Source organism: Chrysochloris asiatica, unplaced genomic scaffold (genome assembly GCF_000296735.1).
Source record: "Chrysochloris asiatica unplaced genomic scaffold, ChrAsi1.0 scaffold00178, whole genome shotgun sequence".
In the NCBI taxonomy this organism is placed as follows: domain Eukaryota; kingdom Metazoa; phylum Chordata; class Mammalia; order Afrosoricida; family Chrysochloridae; genus Chrysochloris; species Chrysochloris asiatica.
Genome location: NW_006408696.1, coordinates 678,139 through 701,303, shown reverse-complemented (window position 1 = coordinate 701,303; position 23,165 = coordinate 678,139). Strand labels below are relative to the sequence as shown.

Here is a 23,165-nt window from a genome sequence, read left to right as displayed (position 1 = left end):
GACGTCTCTTCGTCTCTGCTTACCTGTAGCCACTGTATCCAAACTGGTCACTGGAGGGACTTTCTTGTCGCCGGCCAGTGACACACCTTCCTCCTTCCGCTTGCTCCTCCTCCCTCTTGGCCCATTCCAGGAACAGCCCAGCCTCCACCTCTCTGGGGCCTACTCTCACCCCAGTGCGTCCCCTAGTGGCCACCAGGCTGTTCTGTGAGCCATTGTATGCCCCCTAGTGGGCACTAGGCTATTCTATGATTCATTGATGCCTGGTTCCAGAAAACTAGGGAAAAGGTGGAAGAGCCAGGTTATCTGCTGAGGGGTTAGAGGTGGCAGGGTGACTTCAATGCTTCCCTCCTGCTGGTGCTGGATTCCCCAGGAGGCTGGGGCAACAGCAGCTGCAGTTCTGAGAAGTGAAGAGGACCTGACCTTGGCTCAGCTCTGGCTGGCCTTGGTGGGGGATTTCTGGTGTGGCTACCAGGTGGCTCATAACATTAGATCTGAACGTCTAGACTCCTGCCCAAAGGCCCTCTACTTAGCCCAACCTTCAGGCCACCACTGTTCCTTGTCTATCTTCTGTGTCCTTCCCAGCCCACCCCACTCTTCCTAAAGACACCCACCACACACTTTTGTACAATAAAGTTTAATCACAATTATAAAAATGTGGCATTGGGTTTGCATTATTAACATATGTACAATCCAGCCCAACAGGAAGGGCCCACCCCCTTACCACCCTGGCCTGGCTTAGCCAGGAGCCTCAGACATCAGGGGGTGGAGAGCGACCCACAGGGTCTGGCAGGAACAGAAGATGAGGCAGGGTTCCAGGCACGGAGTCCCCAGGACTGGGGGCGCAGGGCCCCCCCCAGGGGGAGAACATGGCCACTGCCCCCTCGAGACCCCTTAACTGGGGTGGGGTACACGCAGGGTACAAAGGGGAAGTCCCCATTAACACAAAGCCTGGGGACTGTGTAGCCTCCCAAGAACAGGATCTGTACAGGCCGGCACCCCAGGTTTCCACAGGAAACAGCTGCTGGCAGCTACAAAACATTTACAGCTTCTTCTCCGCAAAGAAAAAAAATTAGGGGATGGGCAGGCAGGGGCAACAGGAAGGCAAAAAGCTGCCTCCGGGGACCGAGGCTCCCTCGCTGTAATGGTAGCCCCTAAGCCCATACTGAGCGATGGGGGCCTATGGGCCCTGCTGAACCCACTAAGGCTAGGGGGTTCTTGGGAGCCCAGGGCACCACGGGAGAATAAATAGGGGTGGGGCACCAGTGCAGCCCCATCTCAGTTGAGGGATCCCCGGCAGCTCTCGGTGCCACACAGACATGGGATCTTATTGTCCTCCAGCGGGAACTTGTAGTCGTAGGTGATCTCCTCATCCACGCTGATGGGCTGCTTGGAGTAAATCACAATCTTCTTCTGTGATTCGATAGTGATCACCTTGGCGTAACAGTTGGGCTGTGGGCAGAGAGGGCAGAGTGAGCTGTGCCTGGCCAGCTCCGGCTCCCAGACCCCCCTCTGGCCTGACTCCCAGCGCACCGTGCAGCAGTGGTTGATGAATCTTGCCAAGTTGCCGCACTTGGTAGCATCAATGATGGTGTCGTGGTCAACCCGGAACAGGTAGCTGCTGCCAATGCCCTCTTGCACGTAGCGCTTCTCCCGCATATCAGCGACCATCTGACAGAATGGGATGCCATGGTCAAGGGACCTGCCCTCAGCTTTCTGTTGAACCTGGCCCAACCCACCAGCCCCTATGCTAGAGATCGAGACAAGTCTCCCAGCTACCACTCCAGGGCCTACACTGACCTGCCCTGGTCCTGCGGCCACCAACAATCCAAGGCTGTGACCCTCCCCGTGACTGTGTGTCTAGCAGTCCTCTCTTGTAGGCCCCCACCCTGAACCTTGGCTGCCACAAAGTCACCCAGAGCAGGTCTCCAAGGAATTCTGGCACTGGCTGCTCCCTGGAGCATCCACCTGGCCCACAGTGGAGCTCAGACTGTTAAATCAATAGAGCCATTCTGCAAACAACAGTGTCCATTTTATGGACCAAACTACTCAGCTCTTCTTCCAGGACCTTCTATGCAGAACAAGCACGCACTGGCTGGCTGCCTTTAGCCAGTGCTAAAGACCAGTTGTCCATGCTAGGGCCCATGACTTTGTATTAGGAGCAACTTTTATTTCCCAGGAAACCCGGGTCGATGAGCCTTCTAAAACGCTCTCCTGAGCTGATTTCACTCCCTCCAAAACTTCACCCCCAATCTGAGTGTTGGGGACTCCAACCAAATTCCACCTCAGTGGAGCTGCTGGTGTCATCCACTCCAAGTCCCCGGGCATCTCAACCTCACATGCTAAGCCCCTCTGGATCACACAGCTCTTCCATTTTACTCCTCCACTCAAGGTGGCCCTACTATGCTCCTACCATCCTGCTCAAGCCAGCCCACCAATGCCCCCATGCTCTTCACAATCAACTCTGCTTAGTCCTGCCAATGTCCGCGGAACTTCACACCCTTTTCTATGACTTCTGCTGCCACTGCCACCTTTGACCTAGGTCTCTGCAAGCCCCACCCCTCCTCACTACAGCCAAAGAGAACTTAACTAACCTCCCAAGTCTTCTGCTATAACACCACCTTTCAGTGGTATTTGTCATCTCTCATCCGCTCATCCAAATTTATTAACCTATAGAAGCTGAGCTCCACCTGTCTCTCCAGTCTCACTTTTTTCCAACCTGCCATTTTGACCTCCAAAGGCACACACCACCCCACACTTTCAGCTCTTGGCTTAATGAACACTCTCTAGCTAGGTGTTGTGGCGTTCCCATGGTAATGAGTTCCCACAACCTCCTCTCTCCTAACCAATCAAACAACGTGCTCTGTCCTTATTCCACACGGGTTAAATACAACAATTGTAAGGACGTGGAAGATCAGGCAACATTTCCTTCTGTTGTGTATAGGGCTGCTATCAGTCGGCACCTAACAACTTTCGCTCTAGACTATCAACTCATTACAGGGAGATAATCCTGTGACTATTCACAGTCTATTATGAGTATGTTTCCTAAAACTACTAGTGTTGAATGAAGAAAAAAAGGCAGATTACACTGGCCTTGGACCTAGGAGAAGCTTTGTCCAGTAGGCCAAACACTGCTAATGGGAGCATCTGATGCAGTCTGTTGACAGGCAGCTGGGGTTAGGGGTTGGTGTCTCACCTGGCGGATGTTCTGACCCACGTATTCGATGACCATCTCGTCGGCTGCAATGGGCTCCATGGCAAATAGACCCCACTCATGGATCCGGCTCCGGCCAAATCGGAGCTTCTTCTTCCGGAACTGGGGAGCAAAAGACAGATTCCTGCTGCACACCACTCACAGCCCATCTCCCTGCCTTTCCAGCAAACTTCCCAAGTACAGGGATGATCTGGCCACCCACCTCCCTTCCCTGCCCCCAAGGGACTGCCCACTCCTGCCATGAGCAGCTTCAGTCTCTCATGGTGTCTCCTCCTTGCCTTCCCGAGCCTCTGGCTCCTCACCTTGAGCTGGTTCAGCTTCAGCAGATCGCTATCCATGATGGCCGAGGTGCCAATGGCACTCAGCAACCGCCTCTGCTCAGATCGGCGCTCAGAAAGCACACGGTTAGTTCCCTGGGAGAATCAGGAGCAGGGTGAGAGATGGCACAGATCCCGGGAAGGGGAAGGCAGTGGGCCAGAGCCTCACCTGAGTGTCTGCTCCCTCCAGCTGCCGGGCCGAGACAGGGCACACATCCAGGTACTTGTCCTTTTCCTTCTTGCTGATGGGATAATAGCCTTCGCTGCGAGCTGAGCCTGTCTGGTGCTCCCGGGGCCCGTCCTGGGGCCGTCGCCTGCGTTTTGGAGTGTTCAGGTTGGTGAGTGCAGGGTGTTAAGGAAGAGGATGTGTTCCTCACTGGCCAGATCCCTATAGCCCCACCCCGTCAGGCCACGGAAATGGTGACCAGTCTGAGCACAGCCAACATGAGCAAGACAGAAAGGTGGAGAGATGCAAATCTCAGATTCTCTACTACCTTTTCAGCCAGAAAACTTTCAGGAGGCAGAAAACAGGCCTGAGGCAGAGAAAGGGTGGCTTGGCCACTAGAGGGCAAAGACTCAGGCTGAAGGCAGCAAGGAGAACTGAACCGACAAGATGGAGGGAAACACAGCCCCTGGGAGTGATAGAAAGAGGACACTGCCTGGCTGGGAGACCCTAGGAAGCCCCTCCCTGCCCCCCAGGCCTGTGTCTTCCTGTCCTGATCAGGATATTTGTGTGATGGACCCAGTGGGTGTCGTTAAGCCAGTCCGCTCCACTTGTCTGCTGTAGCAGCCGCTCATAGGTAAGCCGCAGGTAGCCCATGTCCTCCAAATCCAGGCCTGAGTTCCAAATGTCATACAGGATGGTCATCTGTTCAAATTCACTGCGGGGCTCGAAGGTGGGTGGGGGTGGGGGAGGTGGAGGCGGGGGCGGTCGCCGGCGTCGGGTGTGGGAGCGGAGGCTGCGCCGCCTGAGGGCCCCTTCCCCATCACTACTACTGCTGCTGCTGCTCTCCGAAGACTCCGATTCCTCCTCCTCCTCCTCTGGCTGCTGCTTTGGCTCTTCGGCCTCAGCCACCACCACCTCAGGGGCCTCCAGGACCTCATCTGCTGGGGAGCTGAAGAGAGCCACGGGGGCAGGAACTGGTTCTAGGGGCCGAGAGGTCAGCGTGGAAGGCATGGGCTTGGTAGCCAGGGCATAGTTGTGCTCCAGGAAGATGTAGCTGAGTGGGGGGCCCAGGCGGTCCGCCTCGTCTGATGTCTCTGTGGCCTCAGAGTCATCACCAGTAGGTGGGGCCACCAGCCCACGCCGGGCTGGGGTCAGGGCCAGGTCAGCCAGCACCGCCAGGTCCACTTCTGCTCCCGGCTCTGCCTCTTCTTCTTCAGGACAGCGGCCTTTGCCTCCAGCCCGGCTCCGTCCCCCTCGGGGCACTTCCTCAGGCCAACTCTTAACCAGAGATGCGTGGTCCAGAGGCAGGTTTCGAATGGTCCGCTCCACACCCCGGGGGACTTTGCGAGAGACTGGGCCAGGAGACTTGACCTGTAGTGGGACAACTGGAGGAAGCTCTGCGGCTGGCGCCTCTTCTGTGGTAGAAAAGGAGACCGTTTTCCGGCGTTTCTTGGGTGGGGGAAGGAGAGGGATAGGAGACGATGGGCGCTCCTCGGGACGTGGGGCAGGAGCTGGGAGCCCAGCGGGTGGCTCTGGGGGAGGCTGAGGTACACTGGGAGGTGGTTCCTCAGTGGAACCTGGGGAAGGAAGCACACAAGGGAAGGTCAGATTCCTGCACCATTATCAGACTGCGACTCACTGTGGACAGGAGACGTAGGGCTCAACTTACAGGGAACCTACACCTTTAGCGCAGGCTGCACTCACTCTTCTCAGCTTCCGTTCCAGAAATCAGACAGACAGACAGACAGACACTGTGGCTTGCCTGTCTCTCACACTCACCATACCCACTTTCCTAGCCCTCGGCATTGTGGCCTTCCCTGATAGATGTTTGCAGCTGCTGGTTCACTTTAACATCTAGTTACTGACACCAACCGTCTCCTGACGTGACAGGCACTTTCAATGTTCACAGAGAGCTTACAGTCTCAGAACTTAACTGGGACCAGTTACACAAAGTCAGTGCACAGCCCAAACTGTGCAGAGTGGCAAGGGCTCCAAGACAACACACACAGACCTGTAGCCTTTTGTTTTTTCACCTGTAGCCTTTTGTGACAGACAGAACTTCGTCCAACAACTCAGCATGCAGATCAAGAGTTTCGGCCAATTGCCTTTTGTAAAGACCATGCAACGAAATCTGAAGTAAAACAATCTACCTGACCTCACCCCCCCACCATGTATAAACAATATTCTTAAGTTTAGTGGAGAGAGGGAAAAAAGTCAACGTAAGAAGCTGAATCTTTATGTTATAAAATCTTTCTACAACGTGCCTCTCCCCTCACGCAGAGTGGGGATTTGCCCTAGTGGGAAGAGTCTAAGCTGAGCCCCAGGAATAGGGCAGAGACGGGACCAAACACTGTCTTTAAGCAAACAGCAGCATCTGCCCACCTAAATCACCCCAGATAGACAGCACGGCCCTCTTACGGTGGGGCTGCCAAGTATTGTGCCTAGTGTGGGGGTCTGAACTACTTTACTCATAGAGGCACACAGCCCTTTTCCCTGGGTGAGACCTGTTTCCCTACAGACCTGCCCCACAGAGTCCCCACGAAGTTAGGCCAGGCCTTTCCAGAGCCTGGCCCTCTGCTGATCCTGCTCTTCCCTGGTTTGCAATACTCCTCACCCTGGTCCTGGGATTTAGATGCAGCTCAAGGCCATCTCCTTTATGACACCTTCCCTGACTTCCTCACACACAGAAAATACCGGGAATATCTGTTAGCACCAGAAAGCTGGGCGTCCTCAATTACCAGTCTTCAGGTTGGGTGCCATAGATCCATAGCTACGATTCTGTGGCAAGCACCGATCCAAGCCTTTTACAAACATAACTTATTTAATTCCCATAACAACCCTCAGAATGCCATTTACAGACGAGGACCCTGAGGCAGAGAGAGGCCACATAGGCAACAAATACAAGAACAAGACGCACACCTGGGCAGGCTGCACAGTCTGCCTCTGGAGTCACCCGTTTCGTACCTGACACGGCCACTCCCCCAGCTAACGGGAAGGCAGCACAAGGCCTGGCCCAAAACAAGCAGGGATCAGTACGTGTCCAGACTAACAAATGGCCCCCAATCCCACACTGTGAGCAACACCAAGGATCCAGCCAGGGTTCTCAGCCAGTACTGACCTCTACTCTGAAGACCTCAAGGCCCCCAGGCACTCGTTCCAGGCTCTTCTATTTCAATGGGGCCTCTTCTTCTCCCCACCCTACTGTGGAGCAGTCACCCTAACACCTATCCTTCCTAACTAGCGCGCGATGCCCTCTAGATAAGCATATGGCTTTCCCTCTTCCCCTAGCACCAAGGGAAACCTAGCATTCCTTTCATTCAGAATTTTGGTGTAGTTGTGTAGGCAGTCCACCTCCCACCTTTCTCCAGAAAGTTCTCCTGATAATCCTAGAGCTACAACAGTGAGGCTCTAGAAACCTCTTTCTGTTGTATGACTTGCCCTCTCTCTCGGGGCCATCATGCGTTGACCACCTGACCCATGCCAGATCAATTTAAAATTTCCTTGAGGACAAAGCTCCAAGAGACAGCAGGTCTGTCTGTAGTCCATCTAAGGAGTAGGCCGGGGGAATGCCTTCTGCTGGATCAGAGAAGCAGAGGAAAGACCCCTCTTTAGGAGGAGAGAAGACTGAACCAGACTGGAAGGTCCAGGTCCTTGGTTCAGGTTCTTGTTTCTGGGTTTTACCACCAGGCTATTTCCTGTAAACAAGTCTTTCAACTTACACTGACTGAAATTGGTTCTGTTGACTTACAGGGAGGCACTATCAGTCTCAGGAGATGGGCATGGGCTGCCCTTGGCACGCACAGTCCCGTATCCAGGCTCAGTCTGGTCACTGATTTTCCTCCCTGCCATGTTCAGCATCCTCACCATGGGATCTGCTGAATTTTCCTGTCCTTCCCCACCACTGACATCTATCTAGGGGAAACTTCAGCATCCAACCTGTTCATCCAGATTCTCACATCTCCAAGGCCCTCATTCATTTGCCTTTACTTACCCTTCAAGGTCCCGCTGAACGACTCCACAGCACTTAACAACAACCCTCCACTAGTCACACACTTGGACCTTATTATCTCCAGAAAGCTTCTATCTTGGACTCTTTTATATGCTTATCTTTATTTTCTGACTGGAGTCCTGGTGTGGTGCTGCAGGATAAGCACTCAACTGCAAGGTCGGTTTGAATCACAAGACTGGTGGTTCAAATCTACTAGCCGCTCCTCAGAAACCCTATACAGGGTTGCAATGAGCTGGAATCGACTCGATGGCACTTTAACAACAACATCCTCTGACTAGGAGTCTTGGCGTGGCACTGTAGGATAAGCATTGGGCCACAAGGTCATTTGAATCTCAAGGTTGGTGGTTCAAACTCAGCAGCCGCTCCTCAGAAACTGTGTACAGGTTCACTATGAGTCGGAACTGACTTGACAGTTAACACTTAACATCCTCTGACCAAAATTCCTCACTGTCCTTTTTAGCACTGCATCATACATAGCCTATGTCCCTACAGGGCTGCAGAGCAGAGCTGCTCCTCTGGGTTTCTGTAGAGCAGAGGCTCCTTCTTTCTTCGGAGGAGGAGTACTGACCATGCAGTTAACGGCATCCTTTCACTTCACCCACATCCCCTTTCCATTTGCCATTCCTCTACCAAATCCCTGAATTTGCTCCCTGCTTTATCCTGCCAGACCCCAGGGAGCCCTCCCTTCATAGCACCATCACCATCCTCAAGTCCTCATCCCTTGACCCTCTCGAACACAATCTGGTGCCTTCTCTCCTCCTTTACGTCCAGTCCCATCATGCTCACTCCCACCTCCCCCTCCCCCACCACCACTGTCCAAGGTCCTTTACTCCATTCATACCTCCTCTTAGAAAAGGTCCTTCCTTCCCACTGCTGAAGCAATAAGAGGCCAGTATGCATGCAATCTCTTAGCCTCTCGGCTTTCAAACAGCTTTGCATCGGATCAAGAGTTCACTCCCTCCCACACCCAATACTCCTCTCTCCTGTCCATCTGTGCCTCACCTACTTTTATAGACTAAGCTATTCAGCAACCTTGCATTCTCTTCTCGCTAACTTTCCAGGCCCCAGGCAGCCAAGGGCTGCCCCCCCAATTCCATGTCTCTACTTCCCAACTGTGTAACCTTAGTCATGCCTGTACCTCACACCAAGCCTCAAATGGAAATGATAATACAGATACTGTGAGATGTGAATGAGAAAACGAATCTGCAACTCCACTAAGCCTACAGCCCCACACACACTGAGTACTTGATAACCACTGCGCTGTTGTAAAGTGCCATCCTGCACAGGGTTTCCGAGGAGCGGCGGGTGAGCTTGAACCACCGACCGTGCAGTCCGGCACATTAACCTGCAGCGTCACTAATATTAATTATCCCACTCGCAGAGACCAGCACACAATATTATTAGTCATTGTTAAGTGCTGTCAACTAGTTTCGATGCATAGTGACCCTGTATAGGGTTTCCAGGAGTCCTGGTGTGGTGCTGTGGGTTAATGTGCCAGACTGCAAAGCTGTCTGCACTGGAAGGTCAGCAATTCAAGCTTACCAGCTGCTCCTCGGAAACCTATACAGGGTCGCTATGGGTCAGAACTACTCGACGGCACTTAACACCAACAAACAAGGTTCCCAAGGAGCGGCTGGCGGGCAGTCCAGTGCTTGTCCTATAGCACCACATCACCCCTCAACTTTCTCCTTTCAGAGCTAAGAGTCGACTGGCCTTTCTGAAGACAAGCCACCTATCCACTGTCATCTCCCTTGGTTCCTTCATACCCATAAACTACACTTATGTGCTCACTGAAATCAGTTAGGTCCCCAATGATCGGACTATTGTAACCAGCATACCCTTGTCCCATCTTACATCCTTTCCTGTGGCCTGACACTACAGCTCACTCTCTGCTTGTTAAAGCCAATTTCCCTTCCCTGGGGGTCCAAAATGTTTCCTTCCCACCCTGCTGCCTACTCCTCTCCTCTTCCGCATTCTCTGGCTGTCCTTTGCCCACCTCTCTCTTATAGGACTTTTAGACTGGGACTGCCTGCCCTCTTCTCATTCCATATACTTTTCTAGGCTATGCAGTGTGTTCATACCCACGCCGCCTTCATTACTCTCAAATAACGTCCTCATTTGGAATGTGTTTTTCCTTCCAGAGCTTCAGATCTGTTGATCCAACTCCCTGTTGAATGTTTCCACTTGGAGATCTCAGAAGCACCTCATACTTAGCCCCAACTGAACTCACTAGCTTTCTTCCTAATCCTGAGAAGCAGTTTAGCCATGTCATTCTGTTTTCTAAATTTCTCTCAAATTTTCATTCCCACTTCTATTCTTCCAGACCTCATTGTGACACCCTAACTTAACAGGAAGGAGACCACCCTTTTTGACTTACATAGCTAAACACCCTGGTCTGGCTCTGTAACCGAGTATGGCAGTACCGTTTGCTGTGTCAGGCTGTACATGTCTCCACAGGGAGTGACAGGAGAGAATAACTTTTATCTAACTTTCTGCATGTCTCCAACAAAGCCACACACTGGCAGAATTAATAAACACTGGTTCCACTGTTCCCTTAGACACACATACACAAAATGCCACACTGAGAGTCCTGTCCCACGCACCTGCAGGCCTGGCGGGAGACTTCTCCTGTTCAGGGAGAGAGATGACTGGGGAGTCTGCAACTCTCTCTGGTTCAGGCTCTTCTATAGGCGCTGGGATAAGGGACGCTGGGTCTTCTCTGGAGGGCGGTGAGGCTGAAGGCTTGGGTGCTAGCTGCTCCTCTTCCTCTTCTTCCTCTTCAGAGGACTCAGATGATGAGGAGGAGGAGGAAGACGATGAAGAGGATGAGGAAGAAGATGAGGAGCTGGACGAGCTGCTGCTCTCTGAGTCCGATGGACTATCATTGTCACCATCTGAGTCAGCATACAGAGAACATTTGGGGGACAAACCGCTTTCCTCATCCTCGCCTGAAAATCCAGAGGGGACAATCAGGCGAGAAGGAAGACCCCTTACTTGGTCAAACCTACTACTAGGACTGTGTTAGGCAGGCTTTGTGCTCAGTACTGAGAAGTTCACTAAGAACGAGACAGCATCCTATCTTAAAGGAACTCAATAGAAAGACAATCTTCAGCATGATAAACGTGAAGTGACAGGGTAGGGAGGATGGAGAACAGAAGGCCTGAATTCTGCCTGGAGGACTGAGCCAGGGAAGGAATTCCTAAGGAAGAGATGTTGATGTTGAGAAGGGCAAGTAGGAACCCAGCAAGCAGCAGACACAGGCATTAAGGAAGGATGTCAAAAGCAAGAGAAGATGGCCATTTAGAGACTGGTGAACATCTACTCTAACAAAATGGGTCTGGACAGCTGACCACGTGAAACAGCGGCACGTTACAGGCCTCCTGGAGCCTGCTAGAACAAAGCAAGGATTCTTAGAAATCCTGACGAAAACCCTATTTAACTCGAAGTCAGCAGTTCCCAAATTTTTCTTCCACAAGGAATAAGTTCTGGAGACTCTGAGAAATGTTGTTGTTAAGTGCCATCAAATCAGTTCTGACTCACAGCGACTCCGTATAGTTTCCAAGGAGTGACTGATGGGTTTGAAGCGCCAGTGCTTATCCTACAATGCCACACCAGGACATAACTGGATAAATTAGAGTAGAAGGTGGTACTGGCCAGAGGGGGCTAGAGGATGGCGAGATGGGAGCTCTAAGAAAGGGCTAGATTCCCGACGGCCGTAGTATAAGTGCCAGGCTGAGGAGACTGAATTTGTGGAGAACAAGGAGCCAGAAAGAGACCTGAAGAGAGTAACTAGCAGGCTCACTGCATGTCAGGAAGGCTGATGATGTCATCCCTAAGTGGAGACTGGAAGGAGAAAGACGGAACAGAGAAAACGCTCCAGTCTAGACTGCTGCAAAAATCTAAGGGAGAAGTAAACACGACCTCAACTAAAGCAAAATGGCAGGAACATAAACTGTGTTCCCAGTCACTGTGACCCCATCTAGGACAGAGAACTGCACCCTAGGGTTTCTCAGACTATAAAACTTTATGGAAGCAGACAGTCTCATGTTTCTCCTGAGCAGTTATCAGTCCAAATGCTTAACCACCACTGCTCCATAGTAGGCATCTTGTTACGTGCTGTTGAGTCGCTTCTGACTCATAGTGACCCTATGTTAGGGTTTCCAAGGTTGCAAATCTTTGTGGAAGCAAAAAGCATCTTTCTCCTGTGGAGCAACTGGTGGGCTGTAACCGTCAACCTTGTGGTTCACAGTCTAGTGCTTATTCTATGGAGCCACCACACTCCCCTGAGCAGGATTAACCCCAACAAAACCTGGTGACACTGAGTTGACTTGGACTCACGGCAACCTAGTAGAGGTTTCCGAGACTATAATTCTTTATGGGAGCAAAAAGCTTCATCTTTCCCCTGAGGAGCGACTCGTGGGTTTGAACCACTAACCTTGCAATTAGCAGCCCAATGCTTAACTCACTGTGGCTCCTTGCAGGAACAAAGGAGGAGACAAATTTAAGAAATATTCAGGAGGCAAGAGTGCCAGGAATTGGTGATCAAACAGATATCTGACGGTCGGTCTCCATTCTGAGCAGGTGACGCTGGTTCACTTATCCATATCCTCCCAGGGCTCATTGATTAGAGAACCCGCACATCATTGTCGCATTCTGGCCTCCATTGGACTGTCCTCGAGAAAAGACTAAATCTTCCTGTTAACTCCTCCACCCTATCACTCTCTTATCTCACTAACCTGATTCGTTCTCCTGAAAGCATGTCACACTTGTTCACTTGCTTGTTATGTATCTCTCCAAATAATCTCAAACTCTGCAAAATCAGGAACCACATTTGCCTGGTCACTGATGTGTTCCTTATACCTAGTAACAGTGCCTAACAGAGTACAGACTCAAAGAGGTGAAAAAGAAGACTGAACCCAGGACCTCAACAAGTCTGATGGGAGCAATGGGTATTCCACAAAAGGAGAAAGTAGTGTCAGCCTGATGGCAGTCGTGGGAATGGGGAGACGGGGGTAAAGCTTAGTGGCACAGGCCTTACTGTATCTCTAGGGCTCGGGAAAAGAAATCGCTTCTTCTGGGTTTCCTTAAGGGAGAGTCATGTCGCAGTAGAAGAGAGAAACAGAAGGGAGCATTTTGGATATCGGGCTTCATGTTCACAATGAATCAAGGTTTCATAGTAAGTGATTAAGAAAAATCAGCTGCTCTCGGAGAGGACAGAGGTAACTGAAAAATCCAGCAGGGAAGTCAAGGGGGGCTCAGGAAAGGACCACAACAGAAACTCACCATCTGAGGCCTCTATTTCCTTCTTAGTGGTATCCATGGCTTCCTCTCCATCTTCATCTTCCTCATCTTCCTCATCATCTTCTTCGTCCTTAGTGAAAGTGACAAGTAGGGGTAAATCGGAAAAGGACAATGGATCCTCTAGGAGGAACAGCTGCCAGGACAAAGACTCAAGAAATAGGCGCTGGGTCCCTCACCTTCTCTGAGGAAGACTCCTGAGAGGCCTCCTCCCCTTCACTGTCCAGAGCAAAAGACTTGCGGTGCTTGCCCTGGGTCTTGCCTCGTTCTTCATCTCGCTTTGGGGGCTTGGTTCCTGGACGTCCTGGCTCTCCTGTCTCCTTCTCTCGCTCAGGGTCTAGGCCCAGGTGAGGGGTGGTTAGGGTAACTGACCCATCAACAAGAAGTCACTATTCCCCAACCCCATGCAAGGAGCCATGCATACACTGTTGCTAATCTTGAAGTCCTACGAAATAAGCCTCATATCATCAATAAGAATTTGAAGCTCAGCAGAGTAACCCAAACACTTTTAGAATTACCTAACATTTTATGGGGCTCTAAGCATTTTTGCATTTTTCTCCAGGAAAGGTGGAAGAGAGAAGTGACTTGATATACAGGGGCCTAAGGAAGCAGTATTAAGGTCAATGGGTCTCCAGGGAAGCTTATCTGACTCAATGAAGAAGGGCTTCACAGTCATGGAAGCTGTCGACCAATAGCTCAGACTCTGACCAACTGGTAGGAAGCTTACAGGAGAGTTTAAACCCCAGAGAATAAACTTGGGTAGATGAGCTGATTAATTTCAAAATTCTGTGATTTTCGATGCTGTAATCACAATTCCTATGTAATTGGTGAACGCACTAAGATACAGAGAACTGAAGTCCACGTACCAAAGAACGACAACCCAGAAACACCCCTATCTGATGCTTCTGCCCACCACTTGCAACTGCTTTATTTCATCCAGTATCAAAATCTTCACCTGGCTCCCTATCTCCAAACACCTTGGCCACCCCTATGTCCCTGCCTCTCGTCTTTGTATTGGAATCTACACAGTCTGTTATTTCATCTAACCTCCCACTCACCGTCTTCATCCTCCTCCACTGGGGTGGAGGGCCGAGGCCGCTTTTCCTCACTAGCTTCTGAAATCTCTGATGGTTCTTTCCGTTTTACCTGGGGAATGACAAAGAGACAGGGTTCGTCTCGAACAGTCATGGTTCATGACCATCCTACTCCAATGAAGGGGACCCTTCACAACCCACTCAGCAAGGCCACAGATCTGAATACCTTGAAAGAAGGCAGTCGCAGGGCCCCTCGTAGCCCTGACCCAAAGGCGAAGGCCTCGATGCCAGTGGTACCCCCACTCTTGGCCCAGTCTACGAGGGACAGCAGACCTGGCTCCTTGAGCTTCGTCTTCTCTTTATCTTCCTCCTTGGCTTGCTGTTTGGCTGCGTTCTGGAATGGCTGTAAGCAGCAGGGGAATTGAACCCTACAACCTAGGTACTCTCTCCTAGAACTGCTCCCAGGCCCCAAGAATACACAATGTATCTACTCACTTTCCCACTTGACACATCTATGCCACACACCCCTTGTACTATCCCCGTACAGGTGGTCTCCCCAAAGTCTGCTCACTCAGTCCACCAACCTTAAGAGACAACTATCACTATAAAGATAGCTTTACAAGTGAGGAAACCAAGACTAAAGCCTAGAGATTTAAGGGCCTTGTGCAGAGTCAGCAATGGAGCCAGGGCAAAGCTTCTGAATTCTCAGGCCTGTGTTTTATCTACTGCTGTGATTCCCCTGCCCCCATCTCCCCACCCACCCATAGCCCATTGAGCATCCATGGTCTCTCTCCACTTGCATTGATCACCTCTTCTCTACAAGGGAACGTCAAATTCGTGGGAAAAAGGAATGAAAAGATAGTGGGATTTTGCCACGAACTTTTTGAAGATCCTTCGTGTTCTGAGTTGTGTATCCTGGAAAAGCGAGGTGTATTTCCACCAATGGAGCTCGTTTCCCCAGTCCCAGGACCTGGTCCTCACCTTGGCCTTCTCTTCCTTGCTCTCCCACCACTGGTCAAAGGCTCCAAAGGCCACATTCTCCACCATCTTGCGGTTGAGGTCACGCTGCATGATGCTCTTCATCTCCTGGACTAGGGTGGCCAGCACACGGCCCACAGTGCCTGCTGATGGTAAAGCCTTGCCCTCTGCCAGCTCAGCTTCTTCCCTAGGAGGAAGTCGGGCCTCTTCTCCCGAGACTGAGGAGGGCAGGGGCTCAGCTGCCATAGGCAAAGGCAGGTGGTAGGTCTCCCGGGAGTACGCCCCTCGGCCTTCTTGCCCTTGTGTGTACAGAGCATAGGGCAAGGCATAGGCTGCCTCTTGGGGGGGTGCGAATGGTAGGAAGGCCTCTCCAAAGGCTCCCCCAGGGGGCCCCGCAGACGCTGCAGTTAATCCCTTGCCCTGCCGCAGCTGATGGAGCCGGGTCAACATCTGTGTCTGCATCTGGAAGGACATGGGCATCCCTCCCCACTGAGCCCCTAGTCGATCCATGAGCTCCAGGGAGTTCACAAAATCATAGATGTGGGGGGGCGGTGGAGGAGGTGGGGGGTACTCAGGGGGCGGTGGACCATCAGGTCGGGGTGGAAGGAGGTAGGCAGGTTGATGGGGAGGATAACCAAGGGGAAGAGAAGCCAAGTAGGGAGGGGGTGGAGGGGGTGGTGGCGGGGGTGGCGGGGGCTGCTGAGGGGGTGTTGGGGCTGGAGGGGGTGAGCCGCCCCTGTCATCATCAGATATCTCCATGTCTTCTCCAGAAGAGCAGGGGGAAGCCTGTGAGGGAAGAAAGGAGGCTCACAGAAAGCTGCTGCCTGGTCCCAGGCCTTTTCCTTAACCCCCCCCCCCCCCGTTCTCTCATCTGATTCTTTTCCCTCTTCCGCAGGGTCCAATCCTGCCCCCAGATCTTAAGATTCTCATGGAGCCCAGCCTCACCTGGTTCTGTCCATTGGCCTTAGGAGACTCCCTGATGGCCCCTGGCTCCCCGCTTCCTGTGGGTGCCACATCCTCAAAATTAGCTGGAGCAGGAGGGGGTGTGCAGGGCCCATGACCTGACCCAGAAGGCACCTCGCTCCCTGTGTCTCTAGCCCCGGGGCCTGTGCTGCCATTCTCCTCCTCCTCCTCCTCTGTGTCAGAGGCCAGGAAGGAAAACTTGGAGCGCTGTTCCTTCAGCAGCATTTCAATGCGGGAATCCAGGCTGCTGTGGTGAGCAAAGGGCACACTCTCGTTGGTGGTCTCTGGGGCTGGCGAGCCTGAACGGGCAGGTGAAGCTGGGTGCGGGGAGTTCCTGGTTTCTTCTCTCTCAGGGCTAGACCCACCACCATCCCCACCTCCACCAGGTTCTGGAGGCTCTGGGGGTTGAGCCTCGGAGGCAGGTGGTCGGTAGTCCTGGTCAGCAGGCCGGCTGGGCTCAGGGGGCAAGTAGGAGGTGTAGGAAGGTGGGAAGCGCTCAGCTGTGTTTTCAGCAAAAGGGGCTCCAGGGGGTTCCTCCCGAATGGCCCGACGAGGTGGGTAGGAAGCATGGCGCTGGTAACGATTCCAGCTTTCATAATATGCTGGGTAGTTTGAGTCAGAACCACGGAAATGAGAAGACGAGGAAGAGGAGGAAGACGAGGACAATGAAGATGATGAGGAGGAGGAGGTGGAGGTGACTGCAGTGGTGACTGAGATGGCTGCAGAGGTGGTTGTGGGAGCCGAGGAAGCAGAGAAATGGCGACGGGAAAAGGAATCTTGGTAGCTGTTTTCTGACCGCCGGGGCTTGAAGGAGGTTGAAGTGGTGCTAAAGAAAAAGGTGGGAGAAGTTAGCTGGACACACTGCTACCCAGGCAAGCCCTGGTATAAAGCCCTTTCCCCACAAAAGACACTCTCAAATGGTGTTGGGGTCCTGAGCTAGAGTGAATTCTCTGAAGACAGGGATGTCTATGTTGAACCCACAGAGACACTATGAAAACTGGTTTCCAAATCCTTCTTGAGTTATTTCTTCCCAGGGCAGCTCCCAGAAAATAAGGCTGGGGTCTCAGATGTCTGCTCTGTACCTGCTGGAGTAGGCAGAGTCCTGAGAATAGGGGGTGCTGCCCCGAGACGTGTAGGGGGTTCCTTGGGAGGACTGAGGGGTGAATTGGCCAAAGGAAGATGGGGTGTCCTGCCGGCTGCTGGAGAAGCTTGTGTCCTGGGAGCAAGGGGTGCCGTTGCCAGGGGTGCCCACTACAGCCATGCCTGCTGGGTAGACAGCTGTGTCGGAGGAGGAACGGCGGCGGGATTCAGTCTGGAGAGACGGAATGGGACAGGGAAAGTGGAAAAAGATCAGTCACTGCTGAGAATCCCCTTACCCCAACCAAGAATTCTAGTTCACCGTCTCTTAAAAGCACCTGAGCAAGTGGTAGGAACAATGAAGTATTTGACTACCACACAAAAGGTCAAGTTCACCCAGAAGCACTGTGGAAAAAAAGCCTGGGAAGGACCTGTCATTGGAAATCCCATGGAGGACAGGTCTATTGACACACAAGATGGTGCCATGAATTGGAACTGAGAAGACAGCAACTGGTTTGGCTTTTTGGAAGTATCCAGTCATCTTTCCCAGACTCTTCTGTACCTGAGAGGGAAGTCAAGAACCTGCTCCTACTCCTGGCACCCAAGTATCATGTCAACATTGCTGGGATTGTGGCAGCCACAAGTGTCTCACCGTCTCTGTGGCTGCCCCGGAGCCCTGGAACTTCTCACTCAGTGCCTTGCCCCCAGTGGGCACCGTCTGGGGAGTGTAGGAGCCATTGACAATCAATTCATAGTATTTCATTCGCTGTTGTCCTAGAGGAGAAAAATGGGAGCCAACAGGGTCAAATGGAAACAGCGCCTTCCTGATTTGGTATTCCTGTTTTCTCTGGTCTCCTACGATTCCTTGGAGTCTTATTTGGGGACTTCAGTTCTATTTCTACCTCTATCTTTAGGATCCTGGCAGCTGGCCCTAATGGGCACTACAAAACGTATTGCACAACACATCATGATTGATAAAACTGTGTCTACATGGACTACTTTGAATGATCACTGGGAGAGGGGGGCATCAGTGCCTCTATCTTCAGGCTTAAAGAAAAATGACCTGCACAAAGTCACAAAGTAGTCAGTGGTAAAACCAGAATTCACATCTAGATCATTTAATGCTAAATTCACCATGGGCTTTATTCTGTAAATTAAAAGTTGCTATATGGTGGCATGAGAGCTAAATCCAGCCCACTTGTTTATCTACCCTATTAACGACCTCGAATACTGGGGGAGTCAGTATCTTAAAATGATAAGACTTCATACAAAAATTTACATTTCTGGTTTGTATTTGAAAGTCCAGTCATTTGGCAATACTAGGCCTCATTCCCACATGAAAACGAGCTAATGCTAACTTGCAGCTACGTCCTTTAGATGGCACTAGAGTACAGCTGGCCCCACAGACCCCACTCCTCTCTACTGCTCAATGCAGAAATTCCCACCACTTCACTCGAATCCCCTATCTAAAATTTTAAAACCCACAAAACTTTCTAAAGACCCACTATTACAGGAACTTAGTGTCAAAACTTGACCTGAGATTATTTAACTACTGTTTGGTCAATTTTTCTTAGTGTGACTCTTTTCATGTTTCTTTATAGGTTACAGCCATGTTTGAGATGGAGAGCTGCCTTAGACCCTGCTGAAGATAACAAGCAAAATACCATACAGAACCCATATTCCTTTCTAAAATCAGAAAAACATCTGACTCCAAGAATTTCAGACAAAGAATTCTGAACCTAACCACTTTCTTGGCCCCAACAGGTATTTTTTGCATGTACAACCTCTGCTGGAGACCAAACCTGGGCAGCAGGCAAGAGAGTCTTACCTTTGATGTCGAGCTGGGCATGGATGATGTTTCCCATGACGGAGGTAAGGTGGAGGTTTTTGACCGTTTCCTTGGCTCCCCGAGTACTGGTAAAGAGCACACGGGCCAGACCCAGGTGCTTTCGAGTACGGGGGTGAAGAAGAATCTCTACCTCTTCCACCTCGCCATACTTTCGGCACATTTCCTTCAGGAAGGTCTCCCGTACGTTGTCATTCAGCCTTGCAAAGGTCACTTCCTTCAGTGGAATTTGCCCAATATAGAACTCATCCAGCTGTGGAGAGGACAGGAGTTGGTCTGTGGTCTCAAGACTGGCTACTAGTCCTTGGCCGCTGAAAAAAATTTCTTTGACTACATTACACCATCTTTTTGACTTCTTGATCCCCTCTCATCCCTGAATTCTTTCCACCACAAGATAATGGCAAAACCATGAAAAGAATCATACAAACAGAAGAATTAACTTACTAGTTTACTCCCGTTAAGTGCCGTTGAGTCAACTCCAACTCACAGCAACCCTGTATAGGGTTTCCAAGTAGTGGCTGGTGGGTTCGAAATGCCGACCTTGTGGTTAGCAATCCAGTGGTTACCCTACAGCCCCATACCAGGACTCCAGTTTACTGGAGGGGACTAAACATGCATTCAGACTTTACCAAAGTGACTCCCATGAACGGGATGACAGGAATACAGACTGCTGTGTGTGTGTGATCATCATTCAGAAAAGTAGATTGGATGAAGAGATACATACAATCGCCATGTGATGCAACAAGTGTCAGCAGAGGTGTGGACAGGGTGTCTGGGAGCCGAGAGAAGGGAACTTTTGTTTATAGTAGAATCAGAGGAGGAGTCAAAAAGATGGTGTAATTTATACTGTGTTTTTTTTTTTTTGGATAGATAGAAGTCCACCAGGATGACAAGGACTTTTAGGGCATGAACAACTTGTTATTTTCTAGAAACAGCAAGTGGCTGGTATGGATAGAACGCAAGTCTGTAGTGTCAAGGCAGGAGATGACATGAGGCCAGATCAGTAATCATATACACCAAATCCTAAAAACATGGGCTTAGTAAAAAAGGTAAAGTAAGACAGCAGTAAAATCAGAGATATAAGCAACAGCAGTATGGAGCACGAACAGGAGGAGAGAATGGAGAAAAGGAAATCAGGTGAAATGGATACAGAGGTCTGTATCAGGAAAACAGCAATGAGACTAAAGATCAAAACAGAAAGGAGACATGTTTAAGAAGAATCAGCAGGAGTTAGTGACAAGTAAGAGAAGAGAAAGAGAAATCATGAGATGACTCTCAGGTTTTTAGCTTGTGCAAGCTGAGTAGATGGTAGGAAAAAAATATGAAAGGATTGAGAAGGTAAAGATAACATATTTCAAATTTTGTATTTTGAGGTGCCTGTTGGGCTTCCAGTTGGAGCTGTCCCTCTAGCAAGCATACAAGTCTGGAGATCAAGAGAGTGATCTTTGCAGGAAACAGTGATTTAGAAGTCATTAGCATTTAGGTAATAGCTGAAGGCATGGGTGTGAAAGAGATCATCCAAGGAAAGTGTACAAAATGAAGAAAGAGGGGTGAAGGAATCCCACAAACTATTTTAAGAAAAATAGTCAGTGAATGAAACTGAGTAGAAACAATTCTCCAGGCCCAGTTCAAGGCCTGATGAGTGTGCTGCCTAGACAGGAGACTGGGAGTCCTATGAGAAAACAAGATGGACAAGCATGTGGCAAATGAGAGACGAGAAACAGGACTCCAGGGAGGCAGTGGAATATCGCCTCCCTTAGTTATTGAGGAATTAGGATATCTAGCCAGGACACTGTCAGATGATGCCCTGTTTCAGAAGAAGTAGTTTTAGGTAGAGCAGCAAAACCTGTCTTTGTCTCATCCTTCAAGACGTCAACACCCCTGGTCATCAGGGGATGTCTCACTACACCTTTCTAGAAGATAAGCGTACCTCCTAGCCATAGTAATTCAGTCCCATAGCCTCAAAGGTTATCAGAGTTGGCCATTACCCTACCATAGGGAAATCTCTTCATCAGGGCTACTTCTGAGTCTATCCTGTCAGGATGGATCCTTCACACACCCCAGCTCTCCACCATACCAGGAGACGGACCAGCAGGCACATACCTTAAATTTAGGGACTGGGAGAGAAAATTCTCTAGTTTTGGACCTGACGTGGCAACGGGGGTCTTGGAGATCTTCAACAGGAATATACTTTGAGTCCTAGGAAGGAAAGCAAACAAGAGATAGCTCAGAGCAAAGCCAGGCTGATGAGCTCTAGAAAGACCATTTGCCACCGATATGCAATCGAGCTGGGTACTGATTGCCCACTGTTAGGAAAGGAAGCTATGGGCATGGGCGATCTAAATGCTAGAGAGAGGTAATGGAGCCAAGCCTGGCAAGAGCTCCCCAGATGGAAAGGCGCAGGGTACTCACATTGACACTGAAGTGGATTCCATCATAGCGGTACACCTTTTGCGAAGGCCTGCGCAAGGCAGGGTCCAAGGCAGGATCCACGATGAGCTTGTAGTTCCGCCACTGGAAGCTCGGGGCCTTCTGCCCATCTCCCCCACCTTCCTGATCCATCTTTGCTCATTTACACTGTTAGGAAAGAGTAATACGCAAGGAGGTTCCGGACTGAGTCCTGACTCCCGCGTTGCCCTTCTACCAAACTACCTAGTAGACTCCAGTTTCTGTCATCACCCGTATCCACACCTCACCAGGACTCGTGGCTTCCCCAGGTACCCTGGTTCACCCCAGCATCCCATTCTCTTCCACCTCTCAACTCTCCCCTCAGCACCCCAGGTCCATCTCGCGCCCCCTTTTCCCATCCTGCTCTCCCAAGCGCGCGCCCCACTTGGCTTCGGCACAAGACCCCTCCCCCGCCCCCTGCAGGCCCCGCCCCCTCCCGCCTCCTCACCGGCCAGCGGCCCGGGCCAAGCCAGGCTCCCGCTCCCACACACCAGCTCCCCGATCCTCTAGCCGAGAGGTGGCACCTCTTCGGGGCGCTGGAAACACCGCGAGACCGGGCCCGAGACCCGGCTTCGGCCCCCAATCCAGGAGAGGGAGTGGGGGTAGCGCGCGTCGCTGCCCTCTTCTCCCGCCCCAGCGCGCTTTGCACCCCCCCTCCGGTCTCCGCGCACGCGCTCCACTTACCCGCTCGTGGCAAGCGGCTCCCCCTCCCCCCACCCCGCGCGGCACCTCAGCGGCGCGAGGCGGCGGCGGCGGCGGCGGCGGTAGCAGCGCGAGACCCGGCCCCGCAGCGGTGGCGGCGGCGGCGCCCCCCCACCACCACCTCCCCGGCGCGCGCACCAAACACCACAGCCACCTGCGCGAGGCCCAGCGGGCACAGCGTCTGCATTCGCACTTTCGCCACGGGCGCCGCCGGGAGAACCACGGGGCCGAGGGTAGCGGCCGAGGCGAGGCCGGCACCCTATAAGGCTCGGGAGTTGTAGCCCAGGGAGCCTGGAAATTGGCCGCATCCCCCGAGGAGTGGGCTTCACTACTCCTATCCAGCTGCTCCGGCCTGGAGGCCTTGGCGAATCGGCGGCAACAAAAACTGCGATTAGTCCCTGAGAAGAGAGGGGCGGGACTGAAAGGAGGCGGCCAGCCAGAGATGAGGTTTGAGTGGCGCGTTGAACAGACGCAGATTCGTCAGGCGGGCGGGGCGAATCGGTGGCTAGCATGCGCGCTCCTTTGCTCCTCTTCCCTGCCCTTTCTTCGCGCGGCCAAAGGTCCAAGAACCCGTAGATTCGCCACGGGTCCTGGCCTCAGTCGTCTCTTCCCTTCACCCAACTTGGTAGAGGCAAGAAAATAACGCCTGGTTAGCCAAGCCCTATTGGCAGAGTCTGCCACTTTTTCTGGATCTTTCTTACTAGCACAACTCAGACACCAGCCCAGTTCCGATGCAGGGGAACATGACTACGGCCCAAAGCTCCTCTCGGAGTCCGATGAGAAATTGCAGCCAAGTTAAAATCGGCCCGAGTAGATCCGTGAGGCGGGCCTGGCGAATTTGCAGCTCTTGATGTGGGCGGGGCTAAGGCGCTGCGCTCAGAGAGGCGTGGCCAGAATGTAAGGAGCCCGGCACAGCGGGGGCACTTCCTGTAGGACCCACCGAAACCGGGGCCGGCTGGGAGGGGCGCCCGGGAAGTGGAAAAATACAACCAGCAGTGGTGACTCAGGTCGTTTACCCGGCGCCGCACAGAATGCAGGGATCGTTTGTCTACTGTTATCCCCCTTGGACCTCTAACAGGCTGATTCCCATATGACAGATGGGGAGACTGAGGCTTG

The 23,165-nt window shown here is 51.9% G+C and overlaps 1 protein-coding gene across 1 annotated transcript; it reads right to left on the bottom strand.

Annotated features, from left to right (window-relative positions):
- Window positions 1-1,275: 1,275 nt before the first annotated feature.
- On the bottom strand, window positions 1,276-22,401 carry SETD1A (SET domain containing 1A). The gene is made up of 19 exons (XM_006871918.1): window positions 22,243-22,401; window positions 21,312-21,476; window positions 21,003-21,098; window positions 18,882-19,152; window positions 17,706-17,827; window positions 17,059-17,288; window positions 15,959-16,802; window positions 15,017-15,799; window positions 14,262-14,438; window positions 14,060-14,147; window positions 13,181-13,338; window positions 12,987-13,074; window positions 10,307-10,651; window positions 4,258-5,271; window positions 3,698-3,870; window positions 3,514-3,624; window positions 3,194-3,313; window positions 1,531-1,668; window positions 1,276-1,449 (listed from the first exon to the last, which is right to left on the bottom strand). The coding sequence occupies exons 2-19, from the start codon at window positions 21,459-21,461 to the stop codon at window positions 1,276-1,278; spliced, it is 5,082 nt and encodes a 1,693-aa protein (XP_006871980.1). The 5' UTR covers window positions 21,462-21,476; window positions 22,243-22,401.
- Window positions 22,402-23,165: the final 764 nt, after the last annotated feature.

What these genes read in the sequence shown, in the direction of transcription:
- SETD1A (XM_006871918.1), bottom strand. Translation starts at nt 21,461, where the DNA reads ATGGATCAGGAAGGTGGGGGAGATGGGCAGAAGGCCCCGAGCTTCCAG. An exon ending in TCCCAGTCCCTAAATTTAAG is followed by an intron (nt 19,153 to 21,002) that starts GTATGTGCCTGC and finishes TCCTCTCCACAG; the next exon opens with CTGGATGAGTTCTATATTGG. An exon ending in GGAAATAGAGGCCTCAGATG is followed by an intron (nt 10,652 to 12,986) that starts GTGAGTTTCTGT and finishes CTGGATTTTCAG; the next exon opens with GCGAGGATGAGGAAAGCGGT.